The 27,573-nt window shown below is 34.5% G+C and overlaps 1 protein-coding gene across 4 annotated transcripts in view; it reads left to right on the top strand.

Moving 5' to 3' along the window:
• The window catches only part of EMCN (endomucin), a 102,670-nt gene that overhangs the window by 28,519 nt on the left and 46,578 nt on the right, over positions 1-27,573 (top strand). For all 4 annotated transcript variants that reach the window (XM_081120898.1, XM_081120899.1, XM_081120901.1 and 1 more), the window contains exons 2-4: positions 9,787-9,921; positions 16,908-16,985; positions 25,801-25,911. In XM_081120898.1, the coding sequence (XP_080977024.1) occupies positions 9,787-9,921; positions 16,908-16,985; positions 25,801-25,911 (324 nt within the window). The remainder of the gene's footprint in view (positions 1-9,786; positions 9,922-16,907; positions 16,986-25,800; positions 25,912-27,573) is intronic.

Genomic DNA, 27,573 nt, shown 5'->3' with positions numbered 1-27,573 from the left:
ACTGCACTACGTAAAATCTCTTTTACTACATGAAAGCAACTTCCAAGTTTTCTTTTTCTTATCCTGTGATCTTTCCATTCTACTACTATAATCAAAATTTCTTGAAAGAAATGGTATAAGGGTGTTAGAAAAAGAAAGTAATGAAACTAATTTATAAAATCTGGCAAAGTAGTTTTCAAAGTTAGGACTTAAATGGGAGGCAGGTTATGATTTAGGAGGACTTAGGTCTTTTTCAGAAAGACTTTACTAGCTTGAACCTGCTGATTGTGTTGAACATGGCCCTGTAAGAAGTTAATCAAGTATTAAGGGACAGTATAAGCAAGAAATATAAATTTATCTGACCTAATGGTTTTAATTAGGATAAATTTAAGTGCAACCCAGATATTAGTTGTACCTCTCACCTTTATATATATATATTAACCTTTTGGTCTGCACAAAACCCCTGTAGGGTAGGTTTCTATAATATTGGAAACTGAAGCTGAAGAGTTTAAGCAATTTGTATAAAGTCACATGGCTGGTAAATGGTGGGGCCTGAGCTCAAGCTGGGTGACCTTTTAAATCAGCTAGAGAGTTTTCCTTTACATTTAGAGAAGCCAAAAATAACAGTAGATTAAATGATAAATAAGACATCTCAAATTTAGCCAAATATCATTTGTTTTCTAGCTCCAAATTAAAAATTGTAGACTATTTTTAGAAACTCAGTTGTCTTTAATTAAATATAGACATGAACACACATGCACATACATACACTACACATACACACACACATACTGGTGGGAGGGAGTTGACTAGCTTATAGGATATGAGCTCTATTTGTTCCCATAGGAATTAACTTACCTATACAAAATACTTCATCTTATTACACTTGGTCTTCTATATTGAAAACAAAGTATTTCAAATGTCTGTTTCAAACTTTGTCTTTCACATTTTCTCTAGGTCTAGGTAGACCAACATTCTAAAAAGGAATACACTTAGTCTGGGTAACATTATCAGATTACAAATGAATGTAGACATTTTTGTTCTTAAAGTACGGAATTCCCTTTAGGGCTCTGATTTCTGCCAGGTAACAAGTTAATAAAGCCCTTGTGTAAAACTGCTAAAGTACAAGCCTCCTCTTGGTTTGTAGAGATGCAACTTACACTTTATTTTTTGCCATAATGAATATTTACATTATAATTCATCTTAGAGGTAATACAATCTTAGAGTTGAAAAAATATTGTTCCACAGCCACTTTTTGTAGAGCAAAAACTGAGGCTCAGAGTGGTCAAGTGGCTCACTCAAAGTTACATAGTTAGCTACTGTCAGAATTGTCAGGTCTTTGTCTTCCTTCTACCTCCCAGCATGTCATTTCATTTGTGTAAGTCACTATTCTAAACTAACGTGATCTGCTGGTAAAGTGTCTAGTAAGACCTTCTCTCTTTCTGAGGAAATGCTCAGGAGAGCATGTAAAGACCCAAGACCACAAGTGGCTACATTCTAAGCTCAGAGGAAAGCTGGAGGTGCCATTAGGGAGGTAATAGGATTGTACGCTCCTGTTATCCTGCCCCTATCTGTATCCCAGCGAAGGGACTGAGAGGTGCTGTTTCTCCCAGAATTTAGAGGGCACCCAAACTGGTCCCCTTCCTGAAGTTATGATATGGGCCTAAGAGACTTGTTTGTGAAGGTTGCTGGAGCATACAAGAGTGTGTGAAGCATAAGCATCTTGTTTTGGGGGAAGATGCTTTCTGAGCTGCAGAACCATAGTTCCTCTCTGGAGTCAGAGCGTAGTGTGGGACAATTGTCTACAAACCGGGTTGTTCCTTTCCCCTCTTACTCCCACCCTTATAAATATTGAATATTGCCTTTGCCTTTTTACACCTCAAAGAGTTGAAACTCTTCAATCAAATTTGGTACAGTAAACAAAAATCCTGTATCATACAGCCCACAATTTAAAAATATCTCATTATTTGGAACATGATTTTAAAGAATTGCAGTTATTTTGCAAAGGAAAAATAACTGCATTGCCCCACAATTTCCAACCTAACCCCTAGGTGAGGGGAAGCATTTGCCTTGTACATCTTCATCCATTTGTCAGCAAAACACCTCAGATTTCCAGGTCCATTTTGCAGATATTGTTGTTTTCTGTTTAAGGAACTCACCAATGTAATGTTGCCTTCCTGTTCTCCCCAGAGGGGCCAGGTGGCTGAGGCACCTGTCCGTGCTCGGAGCCTGCTGGGCTTGGCGCTCCCTGCACACCTCACAGATGGCTGGCAACCTGAGGAGATTCCTGTTTCGGGCACAGCTTTCTCCCACTGATCTGAATATTTTCCTCTCTGTGAAAATGAGATTTGCTTCTTATTTATCCCCCAAATTTATTCCACCTAGAAAATTTAAGCATTCTCAAAACGCGTCTGCTTGCTACTGTACCTGTTAGCCTTAACTGAAAATATACTTTAAATTTAAAATTCCTTTATCAAGAGTGCCATTAGTTCTGATGTTTCTTTTGAAAAATGGGATTTTCCTTTTTATCTCTCCCCAAAGATTCTGCTTATAGTGTCTAATATCATCAGTGTCTCCTTACAGGCCTTTATTATACAGCCTCTATTTTATTTGACACTATTGACTTTCCCTTCTACTTCAATATACTTTCTTTCTTTTTTTCCATGAAACATTTTTTTCCTTGTTGTCCTCAATTATTTGATTCCTCTTCAACCTCTTCCTCCAAGAAAATGATTCTAATTATTCCAGACACATAGAGAGATGTCACCTTACTTTGATTCACTTAACATTGTGTAGAGCCAGCTGTATGTAATATTAATTTATGACACCATTTTCCATATCACCTTAACATGATCTTACAGATGTTTCATATATATAACTCAAGTCTCAAATACCTAAAAAACATATTTTTATCTATGAAAATTGAGGTAAATAATGTATTGGTTAATGCATTACTTTCACATTTCATAGAGGATTTATGAAGTTTGGATTGATGCAAATAGAAGAAATCATCAAGGACACATCCCCACATAATAATTGTTTTTTTTCTTTTAATTGAGAAAATAATCAACTATGTTATATTTGGTTGGCAGTGAACCTTTGCTGTGTTGAAAGAGAAAGATCCCTATTAGTGTAAATATGTGTTAGTATGAAACTGATCATCTTAAAGAATTTGTGCCTTATCTTTCATGAAGGCTCTGTTTTGGTGGGAACATGAAAAACAAAAATCATATTTAAATAAATAAATTAATTAAAATGTATTTTAACTTTATACATAAATTTGCCATATATTACATTTTTGTTTTTTAATATACATTTTTCATGAGAGAAAATTGAAATTTTCAACTTAAGCTTCACTCATGATCATTTACTTACAAAGATATAAAGTACCCGTGGAACAAAAATTATTATAATGATGTCAATTACTGACAAATTATTATGAAAAGAGACCTTCCTACCACTTGTAATACCCTGATTTATGCATTGCTATCACATGCAAACTTCAGAGTGGATCTATGTTCATTCAAAACTGTGATGCATAAGGAGCTAAGCATCAGAAAATCATAACTAAATAATCCACAGTTTATTTCAAGATAAAACTTGTATAACATTTCTGAATGCCTGAAAGCATAGGGATATATAGGATGTGGCATTGCATGGAGATATCAATTAGTGGAAATAATATATAATAAGCTATTGAAATATAGAATTATCTACTTTGTCTGAAATTCTATAGATTAGTTGGTCTGGGTTAGAAAAGTATTACCTAATAATGGTACTTTGAGGGTTTATGAGACCATTTAGTAACTAGCATTTTGTATGTACTGTAATTTCTAAAGAGATCATTCTTCTGTTTCCTTAAAAAATTTAACTCTTCTGAAATTTTGTTTATGATTAAAAGTGGCAAAGTAAATATTTTCTCAGAGATAGTTCAAGGGAAAACTTCAACACTGTCTCCTTTAGGATTGCTTTTCACATGGCCATAGAGTAGAATAAGAAACCAACACAGATCTTTCTAGATTGCATAATAGACTGCTGAATCGGGAATCAGGGGAACAGTTTTACTGGAGTGATATTCTTTTGAAACTGTCTTAAACTCATATATTTTCTAAGCCACTGATAAAATGTAGAGATTCTATTAAGTTAGGATACTTAAAAAGTTCTTGCTAGGTCTCAGTTTCTAGAAATATAACAGCCATTCAGTGTTCCTGTTGACCTAGAAGAAGCAAGATCTATTTCCAGTGGACTTTAGACATGGACTTGGTAGGGGAACAAATCCTGGAGAGATAGATGCTTATTATAAGGATAAATGAAATTTTAACTTTTAGAGACTATTTGTGAGTTACCTAGAAAGATTGGAGTAGGTGACTAGGTCATTTGACAACATGAGAAAATGTGATACTTGGCTTCCAGACATAAGCTGAATTCTCAAAGACAAGATATGCAAGTTCACAAGAAAGATCCCATATGGTGTTACTGTATATATGAATAGTGGGGGATTCCCTACCTTGAACTTCAGAGAGTGGAAGACTATTTAGCATCTATGGAAATACCTTAGCATAAATCTATCCTATAATTTCCATAATTAAAATAGTTATTTTATTAACATCCCAACAATGCTTCATCCTTTCGAAGCACAAGAAACTAGTGTCATGGTATCCCTGTGCTCTCTCAGTCTGGGTATATGGACATAGGGTGGAATCAGAACAAAATGCCATCTGTTTCTCTTACAACTTCCCAGGAGCAAAACTATCTATCTGACTTGGCACAAACAAAGCACAGATCTTATTAAATTTGTGTTGAATCACCTTGGAGAGAAAGGGAGGGAAAATGCTACCTCACTGTGTCCTGTAAAGAGAAAATACTTCAGAATAAACCATTTCCTTTTATAGTTTGTGATGACATCATATCAAGCCTAGAGGAAACTTTAGGCAATAAATACAGCACAATCATAATTCCTTCTTGCATTATGGTCAATAAAGCCTTCAACAGTGGTAGGTAGTTCTTATCCACCAGACAATAAGAAAAAGTTTCTATTTGTAGAATTTTTGAACTGGCTAAATCTCTATTTTTATTTTTCAAATACTATTTTTAGCAGATTGGAAATTTCCTTTAAAGTGTTAAGTCTAATATGGAAACATTTTATATGTGTGTGTATATGTATGTGTATGTGAAAGAATGAATGTTTGTGGATTTTTGTAAGAAAAAATGGTGAATTATTATGTCTATTTCCTCATTCTAGGTACATAAAGGCAAAACATTGTCTAGTCACTTCCCTCGTTTTACTGTCACACCTTGTTAAAGACAGAGAGCAGGTGGAGCTGGAGTATGTGGCTTTGCAGGGAGCCACCACCCCATGGCAAGATGTGTGGTTGTTAAGGGCATCTTCTCTGGAGTAAAGGCTGTCTGAATTAAAACTTTGACTGTACTACCTCCCCATGTACAATGCTGGCAAATTGCTTAGCTTCTTTGAGCTTCAGTGCCTTTATCTGTAAAATGATGCTCATAACAGTATGAGCATTGTACTGTCTTTCTTAGGATTAAATGAGATAATCCACAGAAAGAGCTGACACTGAGCCTGGCACATGGTTCACTCAGTACTTTTAGGAGTTGTTGTCAGTCCTTGCCAAAAGAGGGCATCTTCTCTGTTAAACAATATGAAGAACTAATAATAGGGATTAATTACGAGTATGAGTGCTAATGGATTAAGGTTTACTCAAGGAAATCAATGGCCAAATGTGTAGGAGGATGGTGAAAGGGAAGTCTTACAGTACATCTCTACTCTACCTCATCAGTGGTCCGAAATTTGCCTCCTTGTAATTTGCTTCAACTCATTGATCTCACTTGCTGACTTCAAGAGGGCAGAGAACATTGCTAACAAAAATGGGAAGTTCAGTTCATTTCCACTGGTGTTTTTTTCATTCTCTGCCACACCATTTCTCATCATTTTTCCTATTGGGGAATTTGTGTTTGGTCATTTTCCAAAGCTCCCCACTGACTCCTTGATAATGTCCCAAATCCCCAGCTTGGTGTTCAAGATTCTGGCCTCCAGAATTTTACCAAACATCCACTACATCTTTTCATAGGATACTGCCGTCCAGCCAAAAAGAACTGTTCGCAGTCTTCTCAGTTACTTCTCAGTTCTCCCCTCCAGACCTTTGCTCATGGCCTCTCTTCTCCCTGTATGGAAACATTCTTGAAGCTCCAGCTTTTATGTCAACTCTCTAATGAAGAATTCCTTGCTCATGACTGCACAGTGGTCATCTTTTATTTATAAACTCTTGCCCAATATTTTGTCCAGTCGCTTTCAAATTTTTAGCTAGAATCAAAGTAAGAAATATATTTTGCATTGGCACATATTTCATTTAAATTTACACACACATGCATACACCTATAAAAAGTTTCATGAAGTTATTTGCAAAATCATTCTAATGTTGTCCCTTTTCTCTTTCATTTGGCAAAAGCTCTGATTATAATCCATTAAACAGATTTTGTGGGTTTTTTAAAATTTAATTTATTAGGGTAACATTGGATAATTATATAGAATTCAAGTGTACAATTCTATGATACATCATCTATACATCTATACACCTAAAAAAAGCTTCATGAAGTTATTTGCAAAATCATTCTAATATTGTCCCTTTTCTCTTTCATTTGGCAAAAGCTCTGATTATAATCCATTAAACAAATTTTGTGGGGTTTTTTTAATTTAATTTATTAGGGTAACATTGGATAATTATATAGAATTCAAGTGTACAATTCTATGATACATCATCTATACATTGCATTGCATGTTCACCACTCAAAGTTGAGTGTATGGCAACAGAAGGAGATTTGACTTTGGGTCCTGGCCATTAGACAGATTTTAATTTCTCTTTAAATGCCTTATAACCTGCACTGTGAAAAACACTTTGAAAAAAAAAATATCCTTTATTATTTTTTGTGTATAGGCATTATGTTCCCTACCAGATTGAAAGCTATTCAAGGGTGATACTATGTGGTACATTACAAAATATTTTACTGTATTGAATCATGCTTTCCATATTTGTTCCTAAGTGTTTGTGAAAGAAAGGGAGGGAGGGAGGGAGGGAGGGAGGGAGGGAGGGAGGGAGGGAGGGAGGGAGGGAGGGAGAAGGGGAGGAAGGAAATAAGAAAAATATTTCTGGAAATGTTAATTATACTCAGAAGTCAACAGATGGGAATCATTCAAGTTATTTACAAGAAAATTTTCCAGTCAGTGTGGTGTGTGCTTCTTTGAACAACTTCTTCAACCTTAATTTAAACTGAAATATTAGGGTCACTTTATGGACTCTAGGAGAAAAAGAAAGCAAAAACAAAATGTCCAATAGAGAGAAGATAACCTCATCTATGCTACGTTCCATCTCCCCGATCAATATTGTGGGAGGCAGAGGGGTGACACCAAGGGTGTGAAGTGTGTCTCCATAGGTGAAAAAAGCTTTTGGCTTGATTTCCATAAAACCTGTGAAAAGGCAGCTCTGTCATTTCTGTATGTGCTGAACACACCTATATATGACGAACACATCAAGCAATTTCTGTGTACTGTCATAGACAATGTTGGTACTAAGTGCTGACTCTTCCAAGCACCTCAACACTATAAAGCAGCAATTTTCAACCAGTGCACTGCAAGAATTTTTAAAACATGTACTACCTGACTATTCAGTCAGGGGCACTGACCTCTGTTCCCTTAGATTGTCAAATTAAAAAATGACAACAGCCAACACACCAATAGCCACCCAGTGGGAATGAATCAAAATTATACCTAATTTTTTTGTCAGATTGGCAAAAAATATAACATATTTTTTGGTGTGCCACAGAATTTTAGTAATTAGTTTATGTGTGCCATGAGAGGGAAAAGGTTGAAAATCGCTGCTATAAAGTGAAAAAGGAAATACACCCTATCTCATGGCATCTGAGATATTACTTTTCACTGACATGAGATTACTGATTTTTCCGAGATTCAAAGAGGAATTTTTTTTAAATTAACTTTATTTTTATTTACTATAACTGAAGAAGTTAACATATTATATTTTCATGTAACAAAAAGTTATAATTGATGAGTTTATATCTACATTTTAAAGGATTACAACAATTATTTTAGTGCAGCCAGAGACAATATTTGAATTTTGCTATTTTTAAAATGTAAAATGTATAATTATAATACTCAGGCTAAGTATATTTTTTTATAATATTTTAATTAAAAAATTAATTGCAGTTGACATTTAATATTTCAAAGGGGGAAATTCTGGGTGAAATTTAAACTTGAGAAGTCATACTCGTGATATACATTTACTGAAATGATATAGACAGTTGGGATTTGAAAATGTCTTTGTTATTCAAATCCATCCTTTTAACTAAATGCTACACTATACGTTATTGACTATACATACAAAGTAACAACATAAAAATAATGCCTTCTGTGGATGTGAGTACTTTTTCCAAATCCTTTGTAGACATTTGTGTGTTGTTTTTTGATCTTCAACCTAACAATGAGTGTACCGAGACAAGAGCAACAAAATAGAGGATTAAGAAGCTTATATAAATGCTAATAAATTATAATAATATTACATGAAATAAATCTTTTATAAATCACTGAGAATCAACTCCTACTTCACTTTGAAAAATTAATAATATTTCAATGGAATATTTAAGAATTAGTATTAAATATTGACTTTTTTGCCAAAAATAGAATTATTAAAAATAAATTCCCATGTCTAGGAATATATCCTAAGAATCCTGAAACACTACTTAGAAAGAATATAGGCACCCCTATGTTAATAGTGGCACAATTTACAATAGCTAAGATCTAGAAACAGCCCAAGTGCCCATTAGTAGATGAGTGGATAAAAAAGCTGTGGGACATTTACACCATGGAATACTATGCAGCTATAAAGAAGAAGGATCTCATACCTTTGGGACAGTAAGGAAGGACCTGGAGAATATTATGCTAAGCGAAATAAGCCAGACAGAGAAAGACAAACCTCACATGATCTCACTGATATGTGGAATCTAAAGAACTTAATAAACTGATGAACAGAAATGATTCAATGACATGGAAGCATGGATCAGACTGACAAATCTCAGAGGGAAGGTGGGGGTGGGGAGAGATTAACCAAAGAATTTATATGCATATATGCATAACACAAGGACACAGACAATGGTGTGGTGAGGGACTGACGTGGGGCGGGGGGCAGTGAAAGGGGTCAATGGGGAGAAAAGAGGATATCTGTAATATTTTGAAAATAATTTTTAAAAAGTAAATATATAATATAGATCATAGATCACAATTGCCTTCATTTCTATGCTCTTGCTTGTTACAATTTAGAAAAGTAAACCATTTGAAAATGCAGATTTGTGGTGGCTCAGTGGTCAAAAATTTACACATGTTGCAATATTGAAAATATTTAGTAAAATATCCACTGCCCAGAATGTCTATTTAATCATTTCATCTGACATTAGTTTAGTTGACTTAAAAATATAGTTAAGTTTTAAATTGACACACTTGTTCTTCACTAGTTTTGTCATATATTATTTTGTCTTAGACCCACAGGCTACTCCTGCCAGCCATATTGAAAATGCCATTGGTGAGAAGCATATGGAGTTCTGAATTAATATTAAGCCCTAGGCTGAATTCATAACAATTAGAAAATTAATTTCAAATTCATGCCCTACTGGATGCCTTACCAGCAATATACATGCAGTTCATTTATTTAAATAAAATAGTCTGTTGATTGGCAAAATAAATGTAAATTTCAATGCAACCACTTTAACACAATTTACTTTTTTCAGATGCTGGAACTGCTACCACTCCTGTATTAAATTCATCAACAATTTCTGCAGCAAAAACAACTGTACCAACACTATCAGCAGCAGTGAAATCACTAAATTTTTTTGAAAAATCAACAGTTGGAACATCTCCCAAAGGTAGGATAAATACTTAGTGAAATTTACTCTAACTCTAACAAATAAAATTAGTAGCTCCTATGTAATTTAATCACAGGAAAATAAGTAATTGGGACCTTATATCTATTGTTATGAAGTTCTGTGCTATTTAACTATTTTGAAACTCATGCTATTTGAATTGAATACAGAACCCTGAGATCTTAGTGGGCTTCTTTGGTAATGTCCCTTAGATTACTTCCTGTTTGAGAATTATCTTATTGTGAAAATTACATACACACATTTTATTTTTAGAGAAGAAAAAAAATTGACATTTCCTAAATCAGAAAAATATCTTTCTAAATATTCCAGTTCTCCACTTAAGCAGCACAGTTGACAAGGTGAAACTACATTAATAACAAGCTGATTTTGCTAGTTATATTGGGTTGATTATAGCTTTAATTTGTAGGTTTCAGTAGCAATGTCATCATTATTGTTATTGGACTAAGTGAAAACTGTATCAGGTTTCATGGATCTAGGTATAAAGGGGATTACCTTACCATCCATGAAAGTAAAATGAGCCATTGAGATCATTGAATTAAAAACTTCAAGAGATTATCAATCCAGTGAATACTAAATTGTCTATCCTGCAACACACATGAAATGAGGCAGATAGTTCAGGTCCAATTATCAACAGAGAGAAAAAATAAAAAATTTTGTTGATCACCTGTGGGCAGAAAACCTGCTTAGAATGCTAAGTTCACAGTACCTCCTGATGAATTGATGACTGAAATTCCCGTAGCGATCTTCATTACCTCTCTGTTCTTCATTCACCTTTCATTCCGATACCAAGCTCAAACACATGCTGAGGACTGATGAGGGCTATTTCACTGGGCCTGGATGGGGTAGTGATTCTCAGAGAAAAAGGGTATTATAAATATAGTCCACTATTTCTGAAATGTTTAATTTTAAAGTGAAACCTTAAACTCCTAGAACTTCCCTACCAAACCAGGAGAAAGCATTACACAATGAGGGCAACACATGGAATTTTATTTCCAGAATATGGCACAACCTTCATTTTCAACCGAGAGGAACTCCAAATGATATAATCAGAAAGCCAGGGCCTATGAGGCCTCCAGCCAACTCCTGCACACTATATTTTTATTTGGCTTTTAAAAATGGTCTCAATTCTTTTTCCAGGGTTTAAGTGCTCTCCCCCCCCCCTCCCAGCTGAGAGCTTGACATAAAATAACACTAATTTGGTAAGAGCATATTATTTTTGCAATCAATAATGCCACCCTTTTCAAAATAAGTGCTGACTTGGCATGCAGACCCAAAGGGTTGAAGTTTCATAGTTTTTAATGTTAACTACTTGGGACTTAACACTTTTTTGATAGAAAGATCCCTAACCTTGCCTACAACGATTGATAGTGAATACACTGTCCAAATAATAACACATATCCTAACCACTATGTTAACTGATGGTGAAAAGCCAGGGGTGGGGGATGGTTCAATGAAGGAATTCAGACAGAATTGTCATTTGTGATACCAGGAATGCATCTTACATTTCTGACTGGAAGGGACACTCTAAACCTACTCAGATAAAGCATAACTGAGAGACATTTTTAGTGACTTTAGAGTCAGGGGCTCCTGTAAAGGGACAATGAAGCCCCTTTCTCTGAAGCAAGTGCATAGAACACTTGAGATTGTATGTACACACACACACACACACACACACACACATGCGTGCACACACACGCTCCTCATTCTTTTCCATGGTACATTTACTGCTTCATAGTACCCAGTTAACAAAAATTAAACTCTAGTCTGTGTTCTTCAAAAGTTCTCCCAAAGAATTTTAAATTATTCACATTTAATTATAAAAACTGTAATAGGCTAGAGAAGCTTTTGTTTTTGTTATTTTTATTATAAAAATGTTCATATGAACCCAAAGGTAGAGTACTGTAATTAATAACCATATGCTCATCTCCCAGAGTCAATGATTATCAAGACTTTAGATTTGCCTCATTTTTCTCCTTCCTTCTCCTCCTACATTTCCCCTCCCTCTGTTCCTCCTTCCCTCCCTTCTTCTCTCTTTTTCTTTCTCTTCTCTCTTTTTATTTGGTTGTAAAGTATTTTGAAGGGAATCCAGGCTTTATACCATTTTCTCTCTACACACTAAATACACATCTCAAAAATACAGACAATTTTTTGCAAAGCTACACTGTCATTATGAAATCCCTCAAATTAATAATAATTTCTTAGAATCATCTAATATTTGTTTAGAGGGATTTTAAGGATTAAAATCTAGGAACCGTGAGGATAGCAGTGAAGAGGGGTTAGGGAAAAGAAATGACTCCATTTTTGGGGTCTCTCAGGAAAGAGGCTGAGAGAGTGATGGTGGAAGGCAGGTGAAGAGGGAGAAGCAGGCAGGCTCTGATGGCCGTGATCTGCTCTGATGCAGGGTGAGAAACAGAAAGTCTGGCAGGGTGGTCATGACAGGTGGAGCCATCAGGCAGCTGGGGGGCCACGATGCCTATAGGAAAAAGAGAGAACCACAGTGGAGAAGGAAGACAGAGAGAGGAACTCCTTTTTGTCTGGCCTATCTCATCACCATTTGTGTATTAGGGTGTAAGCAAGTTGAACCACATATACTAGAGATTGCCCCTGATCCTAAAGGCAACAAAATTAATACACAAATAATGAAAATGATGGGAAGTTTGTCTTGAATTCTCATATTCTCAGCAGTGTATCAGTATAGATGTTTTCATTTCTATGATTTTTTTAGAGAGAGAAAGAGGAGAGGTTGAGTTACAGTGTTTTGTTTTTCCACTTAGCTGTGCGTTCATTGGTTGATTCTTATATGTACCCTGACCGGGAATGGAACCCACAAGCTTGACATATCAGGATGATGTTCCAACCAACTGAGCTACCTGGATAGGACTTAAATGTTTTCGTAACTTTAGACCTGTGAGGGGATTTACATACTGGGGAGTTTTATACAATGTCCCATCCTCCAAAATAACTATTTCACAATAATATCACAAAATGTATATCTATAATGAAATGATTCCATATTCCCCCTTCCTCATGGTCAACATGGTCATTTTAGCCACAATAAAAGTGCTTAACAATGACAACTACAACAGAAAGCATGCCATGGAGAGGCTTCTTTATTTTCATTGTATAGTTTCCCAGTCGGATTTTCTTGTTTAAAGGTCTAAAGACACTTCATTTATTTTTTATTATTATTATTTTAAAATATGTCTTTATTGATTTCAGGGAGAGGGAAGGAGAAGGAGAGAGAGAGAAGAAACATCAATGATGAGAGAGTCATTGATCAGCTGCAGCCCGCAGCCCCGGCATGTGCCCTGACCGGGAATCAAACCCCGATCGCCTGGATCCTAGGTTGACGCTCAACCGCTGAGCCACACCCAGCTGGGCTCAAGACACTTCATTTAATAGTACTTATGTGTATTCTAAAGCATGAAAATTTTCTTTCTCTAGAAAATGCCAGAAATGTTATCATCAGAAAAGTGGAAAATGTACAAGTAAGATGAGAATTCTTATAGCCAAGGCAGAGGAGGACTTGCTCTCAGATTTAACCAATGAGAGAGCTAGGACTTCATCTCTTCCCAACATTTGGCAGACACTGAATATTATCATCATAAAATGAACTTTAAAGATAGGAAAATAAACCTGAAATTTCATTCTTTAAGTGTAATTATTTTCCATCTTGATTTTTCAAACATTTAATAGTCACTTTTTTTTAATGAACTGAATTACAATGCAGGAATAAAAATTTCTCAGCACTGATATTAAACATTTCAGTAATATTGATATTAAGTAGAGGTTCAATTCCAACTGAGGTCAGTAGAGGAACCAGGAGTACCAGCTGCGGTGATGTTTAAGATGCACTTTCTCTCTAGAGACTAACATGAATCTATAAAGAAGACTTTTAGGAGGCATTTTTGTAAATTTTCTTGTATTATTAATGGGGAAAAATAGGTTTGGGTACCTCTTTTTCCCCATATCCTTTTTAACTTTATTTATTGTTTTTATATCCCTTGTTAAGTTTGAATCAAAGATGAATTACCTAAGATATCTTTGCACAAGATCTCTTGGTTTTTCCTTTTCACTGAATTCCTAAGTGGTAAAGTTGACATTTTGCTTTTAGTTTATTCTCACAAGATACGAAATGTTTACAAGTTGACATTTTCTTGAAACCCTTGTGTCCTGAGTGGAATTAAATATGGTTATAAAAGGTTATTTTGGAAAGTGTGATGAATGATAGTTTACTAAACAATTTTACAAAGAATAGAATTCTCCTCTGATTTAATCTTTTATAAACATCTGTTGACTCAAAATGATATTATATTCCTAAAGATATATAGCTTTAGTACTCTCTTAATGTTCATATTAACTTCAGTCTATTTCTTTTATTTACCACTTTAAAGTACTTAATCATTGTTTTGCACATAAAATTAACAGAAATAAAAATTCTCATTAGTTTCTACAATATTTTATTTTACAATTATGAGGGTGCATTTACACTTCAGAATTTTAACATGTTTAGCACACAGAACAGTTCTGTAAGTTATATGTAGAATCCTTATCAACATTTGAAAGAAAACATTTATATATTAACAATAAATTTAAAATAAATTATATCTTATTTATGTTATAGATTTATATCCTATTTACTGATTAAATATGATGATCATCAGCATGATCACAAGGTCATCATTCAGAAATGTGCAGCCATTTAGATCTTCTGTTTCCCAAAGATCAAGGCTGAAACTGAACCGAAAAATAAGATACCTATTTGGGCCAAAGTTCAACTTCATTACATCTCTTTTCTCTCTAACAACCATGAAATCAAGATAATGTATAAAAGAAAATGGTCAAGGGCTTCAGAAACTGACATTTTCTCTATTTATATTATTATCATTATATGTGTAATTATTTTCTGTAATCATATCTACGTCTTGAATTTTCAAGCAATATGCAAGACATATGCCAGTAAATCATAATGTCAAGGTGTTTGTAAAAATCCAGTTCAGCCTGTTATTGGTAACAAGAGTATCAAGAGTAGGGCTGAAGTGAAAACAAAGGCACCATGTCTGGCTAGAGGGGACACTTTATTTATAGCGTTACACCTTCACTTTAATATGTTGGCATCATGTGAGTGGGCAACGTACAATCTCAAGCCTAGCTTTTAGGAATAATGTTTCCTTTGTTGGTTTCTTCTTCTAAAATATAACCACATATGAATAAACAATTTAAAAAAATAAAACTTTTAGAAAGCCTTAAGTGCCTCAGTGCACTCATTGTAATTCACAAAATCTGCCTGTTACAGCCACTGTCCATTACTGTAATAACCTATTTCCCTTACTAAGCAGTGAGGACAGAAGAGTGAGCAGTAGACAAAGCCTTCACCACCTGCTTAGAGGTGTTTGTCCTCAACAATTATCCAAAGGTTTTATCTTCTTCTTGTGGCTCCTTAGTATATTTTATTTTATTTTTTTTTTATTTATTCTATTTTATTATTTTATTTTATTTATTCCATCCCCTCTACTCCCTCTTTCACCTCCACCCTTCCCCCTGCAATTGTATAGCTCCAGCCAGCTTACCCTTGAAAACCTCCTCCAGAGTAGGATTTTAAAGCATTAAGTAAACTTTGCAAACTCAAATAGCCCCTCCCCCCAATACAGATTTTATATACATCATATAGTAAAAATGGATGTGTCCTAATCACAAAAGGACATTCTAATGTGTTTTAAGAAAGAAAGAAATGCTGACTATTATGGGTATCTAACTGGTAAGTTGTGTTCACTAAAAGCAGAGCTTTGTCCCTTTGTTGGTCCCCTGTCTGGTTTGAAGGCCACCTTATCTGAAACAATATTCACTACATGAGGACTGTATGTCAGGAATTATTCTTAATATTATTCAGATTAAAAAGATGACTGGAAGTTAGATGCTTCCCTTTAGAGTTTAAGAATGGGCCTTGTATAGAGTGAGGACTCAATGAATGTTTCATAAATAAGCAAATTAATTAATTATAGGAGTCTGCAAGTTTCTTTTTTTTTTTTCTTTTAATCCTCACCTGAGGATATTTTTTCCATTGCTTTTTCAGAGAGAGTGGAAGGGAGAGAGAGAGAGACACTGATGTGAGAGAGACATATCAATTGGTTGCCTCCCTCCTGCCCCAGCCAGGGCCAGGGATCGAACCTGCAACTGAGGCATGTGCCCTTGGCTACAATCAAACCTGAGATCCTTCAGTCCATGGGCCAATGCTCTAACCACTGGGGAAACTGGCTAGGGCAGCAAGTCTCTTTTTAATTTATGTTTATTTGGAAGTCTAAATGTCATAAGTAAACCAACAAAATGAAATGTGATTCTGACCAAAAAAAAGGCATGTTATTCCTACGTCCTGTTGACCAGGTCATTTTTCCCATTGGGAAAAATATAATGATTTTATTTAATGAATTTATTTTTTTTATAAAGAAATGTGTATAAATTTCATTTTAGTTAGGTTAACAGGGAGAAAAATTGCCAAATGCCCCAGTGCCTCTTGATTGTTTTAGCTATATGTTATATTTATGGAAAAGAGATTTCAGATGTTCCAAGAACAATTTTCCTGGTTCTTCTCATTACAAAATCGTAGATGTGATTTTAAATCATTTGTTTCACAATAATATTTTTGTACATTTAAAAATCCCTAAGTAACAAACTAGTAAAAAATTGTTTTTTGGTCCTATCATACAAAATGTGTGTGTGTGAGCACACAAATAGGATATGTGTGTATATGGGTGTGTTTTCATCCTGCCACCCAAGTGTTCAGGACTTACATTCTGCATTTTGGACAAAAGGAGCTGCAAAATGGACAACTTAAAGACAGGCAAAGGTTTACCGAGTACCTCTATAGAGGGATTACAGCCCACCTCCAGATTTGACTTACTTTTATTTATTCCTTGGCAGGTGAGATGAAATAGTGATTAATAATAATGTCATCTATCTTATCAAATTAGGAACAATCAACAACCAATCCTCACAAACATCTCCGCTACCAACACTTCTTTCATTAAGCACTACAGTTAAAAGTGAAGGTGAGTAATAACGTTTTGCCGCCATTTTTCTTTTCTATATATAATTTGCATGCCATAATGGTATAATATCATATACCATACTGCGCACCCTTTTAAAATACACAATTCAGTGGTTTTTAGTATATTCATGAGAATGTGTAACCATCACCATGCTCTGATTTCAGAATATTTTCATTGCCCCCTGTATCTGTTGCTAATCATTCGCTATTCCCACTTCTCCCAGCCCCTGGCAACCACTTTCTGTCTCTGTAGATTTGCCTGTTCTATAAATTTCATAAAAATAGAATCATACGATCTACGACCTTTTGCGTCTGGTTTCTTTCACTTAGAATAATGCTCTTAGGTTCATCCATGTTGTAGCATGTTTCTGTAGATCATTCTTTTCTATGACTGAATATATCATTATATGCATCACTGTATTTTGATGATCTATTTATTAGTTGATGGACATTTGGGTTGTTTCTACATTTTGGCTATTATAAATAATGCTGCTAAGGACATATGTGTACAAGTTTTTGTGTGACCGTGTGTTTTCATTTCTCTTGGGTATATACCTCTAAGTGCTGAGGCACATGGTAACTCTATATTTAACTCTTTGAGGACTAATTTCCAAAACAGCTGCATTGTATTACATTCCCACCAGAAATGTATGTGGGTACAAATTCTCCATTTTCTAACCAGTACTTGTTGTCTGTCTTTTTCATCATAGTCATTCCAGGGGGCGTGAAGTGGTATCTCATTGTGGTTTTCATTTACATTTTCCTGATGACTAATGACATTGAGCATCTTTTCATGAACTTTTTCGCCATTGTGTATCTTCTTTGGAGAAATGTCTATTTAAGTCCTTGCCCCCCTTTTTTAAATTGAGTTATTTGTCTTGTTGAGTTGTAAAAGTTTTTTATACATTTTAGGCTAAATCCTCATTGGATAGATAACTTGCAAATATTTTCTTCCATTCTGTAGGTAGCCCTTCCATTTTCTTGATGGTATCCTTTGAAGGACTAAAATCTCTAATTTTGATGAGTAAAATGTATCTGTATTTCCTCTGATCATGTAGAGGAAGCAAAACTTTACCTATCATAGGTTTCCAGCTGGGACCTGTGGCAAAAAGACATACAAACCAAAGAAAAAAAGTTTATTAACACAGGCAGTACACATTATGTGCTATATCTAAAACAAAGTTACTCAAAGCAGTGGCTTAGAATTCAGCTAGTATAGTCTTCAACAACAACAACAACAACAAACACAATGAATTTGTTAAAAAAAAAAAAAAAGAATGACAGGACAAAGGAAAACTGTCCAGCCTCCCAGCTGGGGCAAGCTGAGGGAAGACAAATAGATAAATATATGAAAGGAAACTAATGGACTAAGTTTTGTTTGCAAATTCCTCTGGCGCCTTTCTGGCCTGATAAGAGTCTGTCTCCAGTAAAAGGAGAATTTACATCCCGCCTTTAGGCAGAAAGGGGAAGCTTTTTCTGCATTTGCTGCTCCTTAATTTAAAATTTTTATGTCAAAGAGGCATATTTTGGGCTGACATTCTAGTATTTTTTAGTCACTTGTAGAGTGGGTTCAAATCTAAGAAACCATTGTTCAACTCAGGTTACAAGATTTACACAAATATATTCTTTTAAGAATTTTATAGTTTTAGCTCTTATATTTAAGTCTGATTTTGTATATGGTGTAGGGTAGGTATCCGGCTTCCTTCTTCTGCATGTAATTATCCAGTTGTCCTAACACCATTTGTTGAAAAGACTTCTTTCCTGATTTGAATTATCCCGGCACTCTTGATAAAAATCAATTGGCTATAAATGCATGAGTATTTTCTAGACTCTCAAGTCTCCATTTATCTATATGTCTACCCTTATCCAGAATCATCACTCCTGATTACTATAGTTTTGCATTGTTTTGAAATCAGAAAATGTGAGTGCTTCAACATTTTTCTTCTTTTTCAAGATTGTTTTGGCTATTTTGAGTAACTTGAGTTTTCATATAAATTTTAGGATCAGTTTGTCAATTTCTGCAAGAAGTCAGTTGAGATTGTGATAAGGATTGCATTGAATCTGTTCAGGAACATCAATTTAGGAAACATTGCCATTTTAACAGTCTTAATTGTTCCAATCCATGAATGTGAGATGCCTTTCCATTTATTTAGGTCTTTTTAAGTTTCTTTTGATAATGTTTATAGTTTTCAGTCTAGAATATTTGCTCTTCTTTTGTTCAATGTATTCCTAATATTTTATTCATTGTGATGCTGTTATAAATGGAATCATTTTATTAATTTTATTTTGAGCTGTTCAATCTTACTATATAGAAATACATTTTTTTTTTTTCAAATAATATTATATCCTGCCATCTTACTGAACTCATTCATTGGCTCTAATTTGTGTGTGTGAGTGTGTGTGTGTGTGTGTGTGTGTCCTTAGGATTTGCTATATCCAAGATTCATCTGCAAATAGAGACAATTTTACTTCTTGACCCAGCGATCCTACTTCTTTTCTAACCTGGATGCCTTTTATTTTATTTTCTTGCTTATCTGCCTTGGCTAGAACCTTCAATACAACACTGAATGGAAGTGGTGAGAGGGGATATCTTTGTTTTGTTCCTAATTATAAGGGAATGCTTTCAGTCTTTCATCATTAATATGATGTTATTTGGGGTTTTTCACAGATGCCCTTTATCAGGTTAAGGAAATCCTCTTCTATTACTAGTATGTTGAGTGTTTTTTATCATGCAAGGGTGTTGGATTTTTGTCATATGCATTATCTTACTATACTGAGATTATTATGTGTTTTTTATCTCTTATTTTATTAATATGGCATATGAAGTTGATTTCTTTATGCTCAGTAAACTTACATTCCTGGGTGAATCCCACTTGGTTATTGCATATAAATATTTTTATATGTTTCTGGGTATGATTTGTATTATTTTGTAAAGAATTTTTGTATCTACACTTATAAGATACAGATTTATGGTTTTCTTTTCTTGTGATGTTTTTGTCTGATTTTGGCATGAGGCTAGTACTAGTCTCATGAAATGAGTTGGGAAGTGTTCCCTTCTGTATCAGTTTTTGAAAGAGTTTATGAAGAATTATTCTTTAAACATATGTCAAAATTTATCAGTAAAGCTATCTGGTCTGGCTTTTCTTTATGGAAAATTTTCGATTACTATCTCAACCTCTTTGTTTGTGATAGGTCTATTCAGATTTTTCTATTTTTTCTTGACTCAGTTTGCTAGTTGGTGATTTCTTAAGAATTTGTTCATTTCCTCTAGATTATCTAATTTGTTGGCACTCAGTTGTTCATAGTATTGCCTTATAACCCTTTTTATTTCTATTAAGATGGTAATAATGTCTTCTCTTTCATTCATTATTTTAGTAATATGAGGTCACTATCTAAAACATTTTTAGATTGTTTTAATGTTTTCATTTAAATATTATTATTTAAAGATAGGAAAACTGAGTTTCAGAAAGGCTAAATGACTTCATTTTTAAAACACACAAATTTTATAACAATTTTGAATTTGAAATCTGTCCTTTAACTTCAAATTTTTATTTATTATTTAACAAATTCATAACTACATATTTCTCACTGAATTGATATTATTTTAATCTCAGTTCAATCTCAATTGTCTTAACTATTAGATAGTGATCTCTCCAGGTATTAATAAGGCTCACATAGCATTTTTTTCTCCCACCACAAAGTGGTCACCAAATTCTGTAATTGTGGGTGTGTTTTTTCTGGTTTTGATACAGGTTCTTGTTTTTCCCCTGCTCCCAGGCTATCCCTTTGGTCATATTGTCAGCCTGCTATGGATGGTTATTTCTTTTAAGTTACTCCTTTAAGTGGGAGCAACTTAACACACACAACAAGAACAACAACTAGTTAGAATTGTGTTTACAAAAGAAGTCCAGGTGAAATTTCATGTTCTTGAGCATAGTGTAGAAATATTACTCGCACATGAATTTCACAGTGACAGTAAATCTTATTTCTGCCTGCTTTTCTGATGTTCTTCATCTTGCTTTTAGTGTGGATAGGCAAGGTTACCATTTTGGAGCCTCATTATTGAGTAAGGCTACTGTTGTCTAAATTTTTTTTACTTGGCTGAAACATATTCACAGAAAATCTTATTGGCAAGTACAAAATGCCAATATATGAAACAAGTAGAAGTTGAATTGCTCAATTTTAAACAGTGTTGTGGTGGTGTAGGGCAAGGTAGGGTGGACTTCTACCTATTTCTCAATCTTACCACTAAAGGTGATCCATGAAGCTTTGCCACTGAGCCCTTAGGGCTACAGCAGCACAGATAAAAGTTCCTGAAATGGGATATTATGTTTACTTAAATTCCATTCATAGTTTTAAAAAAGTATAAGCTATAATCAGGAAACAAACAAAGCAGCCCATTTTCACCCACCACCTGACCTGACCCCATTGCATAATTGTTGTGAACCACAGTTTTCAAAAGGACAACTCAAATGTTTCAGAAGCTTTTAAGGTCCCCATAAGCATCACTGCTAATTATTCACTGATATGTGAAACCTTGTAGGTAAATAGAATCACTAGATAGGAGACAATAAAGGTGAAGCCCCTACCAATATTTTCTCTAGCTCCAATAAACACTGTTAAAATAGATTTTAAGGAAGTAGAAAGTAAACATCTACTTGTTAGTAAAGTCTCTAAGGAAGAGCAGAGAGATTGAAAAAGAATACCAAATTACTGGATTCCTCTGAAGTCACCAAACTACCCCAATCCATCTGATTTCTGGGGTACGTATGCAAAGAGCATCACTAAGTACAACTTTATTCCTGGCCTAAGATCAGTCCCAAAGTCCTATATAAACTTACCTTGGTAAACTGGGGTAGATAATGGATAGATCTGGAGACACCTAAACACCCTATTTGCCTAAGTGGCAGGGAGCTCTTCAGTGGTCTGTTCTGGCTCACTGTCCTTGGGGTACTACTCAGGTTTTAACTGGTCTTGCAAGAAGGAGGACAGTGGTAAATATACAATTCCAAAGGGCCATTAACACCTACCTTAACTCACCATCTAAATAATATGAAAAAGAGAAAGAAATATAAAATTCACATTAAAATAAAACTCTCCCTCTTCTTGTCTCCTGCTGAAAGCTATAGTTTTATTTTACCTATATTTTTTTACCACCACCATTTTGTTTCCTTCAGAATCTTTGAAACTCTCTTATAGACTGGTTCCTTAGGAGAGAAAGACTGAAGAAGATGAGATCTTAAGTTCTTGAATTGTTCAGGTGTTTGCTACCCTCCTTCACATCTCTTTTATGAGTGTTTTGCTTTTTTCTCTTGGGCTTAGCGTTTAAACTTATCTACAGTCTAAGGTATTGCTTTTCACTTCAAGGGAGGAGATTAGGAGAATCTAAGCAAAACGTTAAGAAGCTTCTTTTCCATGTCAGCTTTGACAGATCTCCCTAGGACCAGTGGTATAAACATTTATGCTCCTCACAATCTTTCTATGAGTGACTCTTTAATATTTCTCCAAAAGTCAGTTAAATGAATCAGGACATTAATTTAGCTAATTTATCCAAGACTCCCCATGTTATCACGGGGACAGAATTTCTATGGAATACTAGTACATAAAGTGATCCCTGAAAATGAAGGTTCTTGGGAAATTACTTTAGAAAATACTACCCCCTTGAGTTTTGCAATGCACAATAACATTTTTTTTAATCTTAGTAATACTAACACAAAGACATTCATTTGATTTTAAAATCTATAAAAACTATGCAGCTTCAAATAATTTGACTATAAAAACATATTTTTTTGAAACCAAATAACATACTATAGTACTAATATTCCCACACCTTAAATTTCTAAAGTAATTAATGTTCACACTTACTACTTTCTCCATCAAATTTAATGTCCCAGAATATACAAGATGAATCCCAAATTAGTATTTTCAAGACAATTATAAAACAGCCTCTATCCCTCACACTCTTTCTGCTCAGCCTAGCCAATAGTTGGCTAGGGTATGGTTGGAATCAAGGTCTTTTCTCTGTACTTACACTCCAGTATTGGTGTGTCTCTCTCAAGTATCTCTTGTGTTAGATTTTCCTTATTCCAATTCAAATATGGATTAAAAATTACTTATATTTTGTCTTTCATGCATTCCACCTAAAACAAAGTTCTAAGAATTTAAAAGTCATGAATTTCAAAAACACAAATCCTAAAAGTAAAGCCAATATATATTGATTTTGCAATATAAATTTCTCAACTAAAATAATGTTCATCAAACCTAATACATATATTATTAACTAGAGTTAAGTGCAATGAGAACCTGTAGACCAAAGCAGACACATGCTGGTATTTGGGGGGGGGAGGGGGGGGAATGGTCAGACAGAAAAACTGAAAGAGAGCAAACCATATATGTTGCAGAACAGATTTAAGATTGGGTTTTTTTTAGTCTGAGGAGGCAGTCAGTTTTGGCAGGAGCACAGAATCTACTATGGGTGAACCCAAAATGCAATTAGGACAATTTTCCCATCAAGATGTTAATACAAGATTTGAAACATTTCAGTACACTAGTAAAATCTGAGAATTTACAGCTCTGGCAGTGTCTGTCTCCACATCTTTTATTCTATTCATTTTAGGTCCACCATGGATATTTAAAAATATTTCGATTACCTTCAAAGCACTCAAGATTCCTTCCATTGCCTAATTGGCACTGTGTAGTTGAAACTTGTTCTGAATTGAGTGTAAACTTGAATTCTACTCTTGTTTGTGAAGTATATTCCACATCAACAATAGGCAATTCTCACCCTAGCCTGTTTTGCTTAGTGGTTAGAGCGTTGGCCCCTGAAGGGTTCCAGGTTTGATTCTGGCCAAGGACATCTACCTCTGTTGTAGGCTCGATCCCCGGATCCAGGTGGGGCATGTGCAGGAGGCAACCAGTCGATGTGTCTCTCTCACATTGATGTCTCTCTCTCACTTTCTCCTTCCCTTCTACTCTCTCTGAAAAGCAATGGAAAAAATATCCTCTGGTGAGGATTGAAAATAAAATTAAAAAAAAAAAAATGCACAATTCTCTAAGCAAAATCTTTGGTGTTGCATCCCCAGCTATTCCATTATTCTACTATTTTGTTTGTATTTTTCTAATCTGGCAGCTCCCCACATCTTTCTTAGCTGTATATTCTCTTTCTATCAACAAGATTGTTGAGTTCTCTTCATACTACAAAATTCTTTAGGCCATCAGGGTGGTTTTTTTCATGTTTTCCAATTTTAACTCAACAGAATTCTTCTCCAAAGATTTCTGAAGAGAATCTTCTGTTCGGATATTTTCCAAGCATTTAAAAAAAAATTCTCTTGAGAATCAAAATCTTTATCCCCACATGTACCTCCATCCTCTAATATTGAGTTTCTGTACCTTGAGTGACCTTCCCACATTCATGCTATCAGACATTGATTTCTGCCTTTTTGCTACGATAAGACTTTTCTCTACTCCCTCAGTTATTTTCCTTTCAGATTAACCCTTCAAGATGCCTCTGAAGTTTATACCCAATTTCACTTATTATTTCTCATGTGCAGAGTTAATGCTATAGCTTATATTTGAATTTATTTCACTTTTGTTTGCATGCCAATTCCTGGAGGCTTTTTGTCTGAAGACATACTTAGCCACATGTGAGAAACTATTAATTTCTCTAGCATAAGTCTCTCAACTGCACTAAGAATTTGCATTACATGATATTGATTAACACTTCTGGAAGGCACCAGCAATTCCGGGTTTCAGCTGACTTTGAGATAGAAAGCTATTAAATTGCTTTCCCCCATCTTTGGCCAACATCCTATCTGGCTAACATTAAGCTTGGACTAACTTGAATGCTGGCCTTTTCTTCACTAAACAATGTTCCCCATACTGGAATTTGAAAAAACGAAGGGCATCAATCATTTTGTTTTTATAATATTATGCAAATATAGATTGTTTCAAGTAAACTTATTCCAATGTTATTTTTGAAAGCTTGGCTTATCTTTGTGGTTTTCTTTTTAAAAAAATAAATGAGATATAATTAAAAGTTTATTCTATTTACTTCCTGTTATCCCTCTCCTCCTGGCTGTCTGTTTGTTTTTTTTTAAATATATCTTTATTGATTTCAGAGAGAGGAAAGGAGAGGGAGAGAGAGAGAGAGAGAAAGAGAAACATCAATGATGAGAGAGTCATTGATCGGCTGCCTCCCTCACGCCCCTGACTGGGGACCAAGCCTGCAACCCAGGCATGTGCCCTGACCTGGAATTGAACCCCAGTTGCCCAGATCCCAGGTCGACACTCAACCGCCGAGCCACGCCTGGCCAGGCTCCTCCTGGCTATTTCACCTACCTTAAAATGATTTCCCGGACAGCATGGGAACCATGATACCATCTTGAACTATCACCACTTCCTTACCATCCCCTTTCTAGGGTAGTCAAGTGGTTAACTTTTGCGCCAGAAATACTTGGATACAGATCCTGGCTCTCTTCTGCTATAAGTTATGTGACTGTGAGGGAATTATTTAAATTTTCTGATTCTTATATATAAAATTATTATCACAATTATTAATTCATAGTATTACTATTATAATTAAATGAGATAACCTATTGCAAGCATATAAGAGAGTCTAATGTGCCTCTTAGTTTCTTTAATGTAATTAACTGGATCACCAAAAGATAGACATCAAAATGCTGAAATTCTAAATGTTGATTAGAAGACTTTCAGTAACTAATCTTTAAGTTGTAGCTGGATGTTAATATGAATACTGAAGAGACTATCTGGTGATTGGTTATAACTCTGATGACTGTTGGTTCTTTTTACATAATTAGAAGCCACAACCAATGTTTCAACGAAGAAAGTGTTGACCACCCCAAGTACAACAGTGACAAATCTTACACTTCCAAATGCTGTTTCAACATTACAAAGTTCCCAACACAAGAGTAAGTATAAGATTTTGTGCTGAAATGTTAAACTAGTGTGTTAAATAGAATTAGACTCATTGTTGTCTAGACCATTGCTACCAAAGAATCACACCCCCTGTATATTTCCTCCTAGTCTCTACCAAATGAGACAACCATTTGGCAACTTTGCTTTGTACAGTGATACTCTATCCCTCTATAGCCACAAATGGTTGGGTGCCAACAAAGATCAATTCAATAGTGGGAAGTCATCTATGATATCTGGTACAAAAATGTGAGCTTGGACAACAAATTAGACAAGTTTGATAAAATGGGAAAATTCTTAGAAAGAAACAAATTGCTAAAACTGACTCAAAAAGATAAGATGTCTGAAATGACCTAAAACAATTATAGATATTGCATTAGAAATTTAAAATCATTCCATGAAGAAAACTCCACACAGGGTGGCTTCACTTGTGAATTCTATAAAATATATATATTTTTAAATGATAGCAATTCTCTTCAAATTCAGGAAGTAGAAGAGGGAATAGTGCATAAGTAATTATCTGAGGCCAGTGTTATCCTAATACCAAAGCTAGAAAAGAATAATGAGAAAAAGCAAGTTAAGAAAACTACAGACCAAATCCCTCATATATATAGATGCAAATATTCTGAATAAAATATTAGCAAACCAAACTCAATAACATATAAAAAAGGATATAAAATATGAATAAGTGGGGTTTATCAGGAGTGCAAGGTTGGTTTAGCATATGAAAGTCAAGTAATATAATACACCATATTAATAGAATCGGTAGGAAAAGAAAAATAGTTGCAAAATTAAACACACACTAACTCTCAATAAACTAGAAATAAAATGATATTTCTTCACACTGATAAAGGACATCAGTGAAAAACATATAGCAAACATCGTACTGAAGACTGAGAAGCAATGTTTTTCTCTTAAGTTATGGAACACAGCAAAGATGTCCATTCTCACCATTTCTGTTCAAAATTATAATCAAAGATTCTAGATAGTGCAATAAGGTGATAAAGAGACAGACAGACAGATAGATGAATTTATTCAGACTAGAAAGAGGAAAACAAAATATCTTTTCTTAGCAGACTACATCATTGTCTATGTAGAAAGTCCAAGAATCCACCAAAACTGCTAGAATTAATAAAGGATGTTTCATTGCACAGGATATAAGATATACAAAAATAAATGATATTTTTATATATTAGCAATGATGATTTAAAAATAAAATTAAGGAAATAATGTCATTTATGATTGCATGAGAAAGGATAAAATATATAAGAATAAATTTAACAATATTAGTGTAAGATTTGTACACCAAACTACAAAACATTTCTGTGAGAAATTAAATAATTTAATTAAATGGAGAGGCATTACATATTCATGGATTAGAAGACTCAATATTTTAAGATAACAGTTCTCCCCAAGTTGATAAATAATTAATATATCAGTACAGTCCCTATCATAATCACAGCAAGTTTTTTTCTTTTTTTTTTTAGAAATTGATATGCTGATACTAAAACATATATAGAAATGGAAAGGACCTGAAATAGGAAAAATACCTTTCAAAAAGAACAAAGTTTGGAGGACTTACCCAAGCCAGTTACCAAACTTACTCTAAAGCTATAATAATCAAGACAGGGTGTTATTGAGATAATGAATGTTAATAG

Source organism: Miniopterus schreibersii (genome assembly GCF_964146895.1).
Source record: "Miniopterus schreibersii genome assembly, chromosome: 1".
Lineage (NCBI taxonomy): Eukaryota > Metazoa > Chordata > Mammalia > Chiroptera > Miniopteridae > Miniopterus > Miniopterus schreibersii.
Note: the sequence above shows the minus strand (reverse complement) of the source record. Positions and strands in the feature narration are given on the sequence as shown.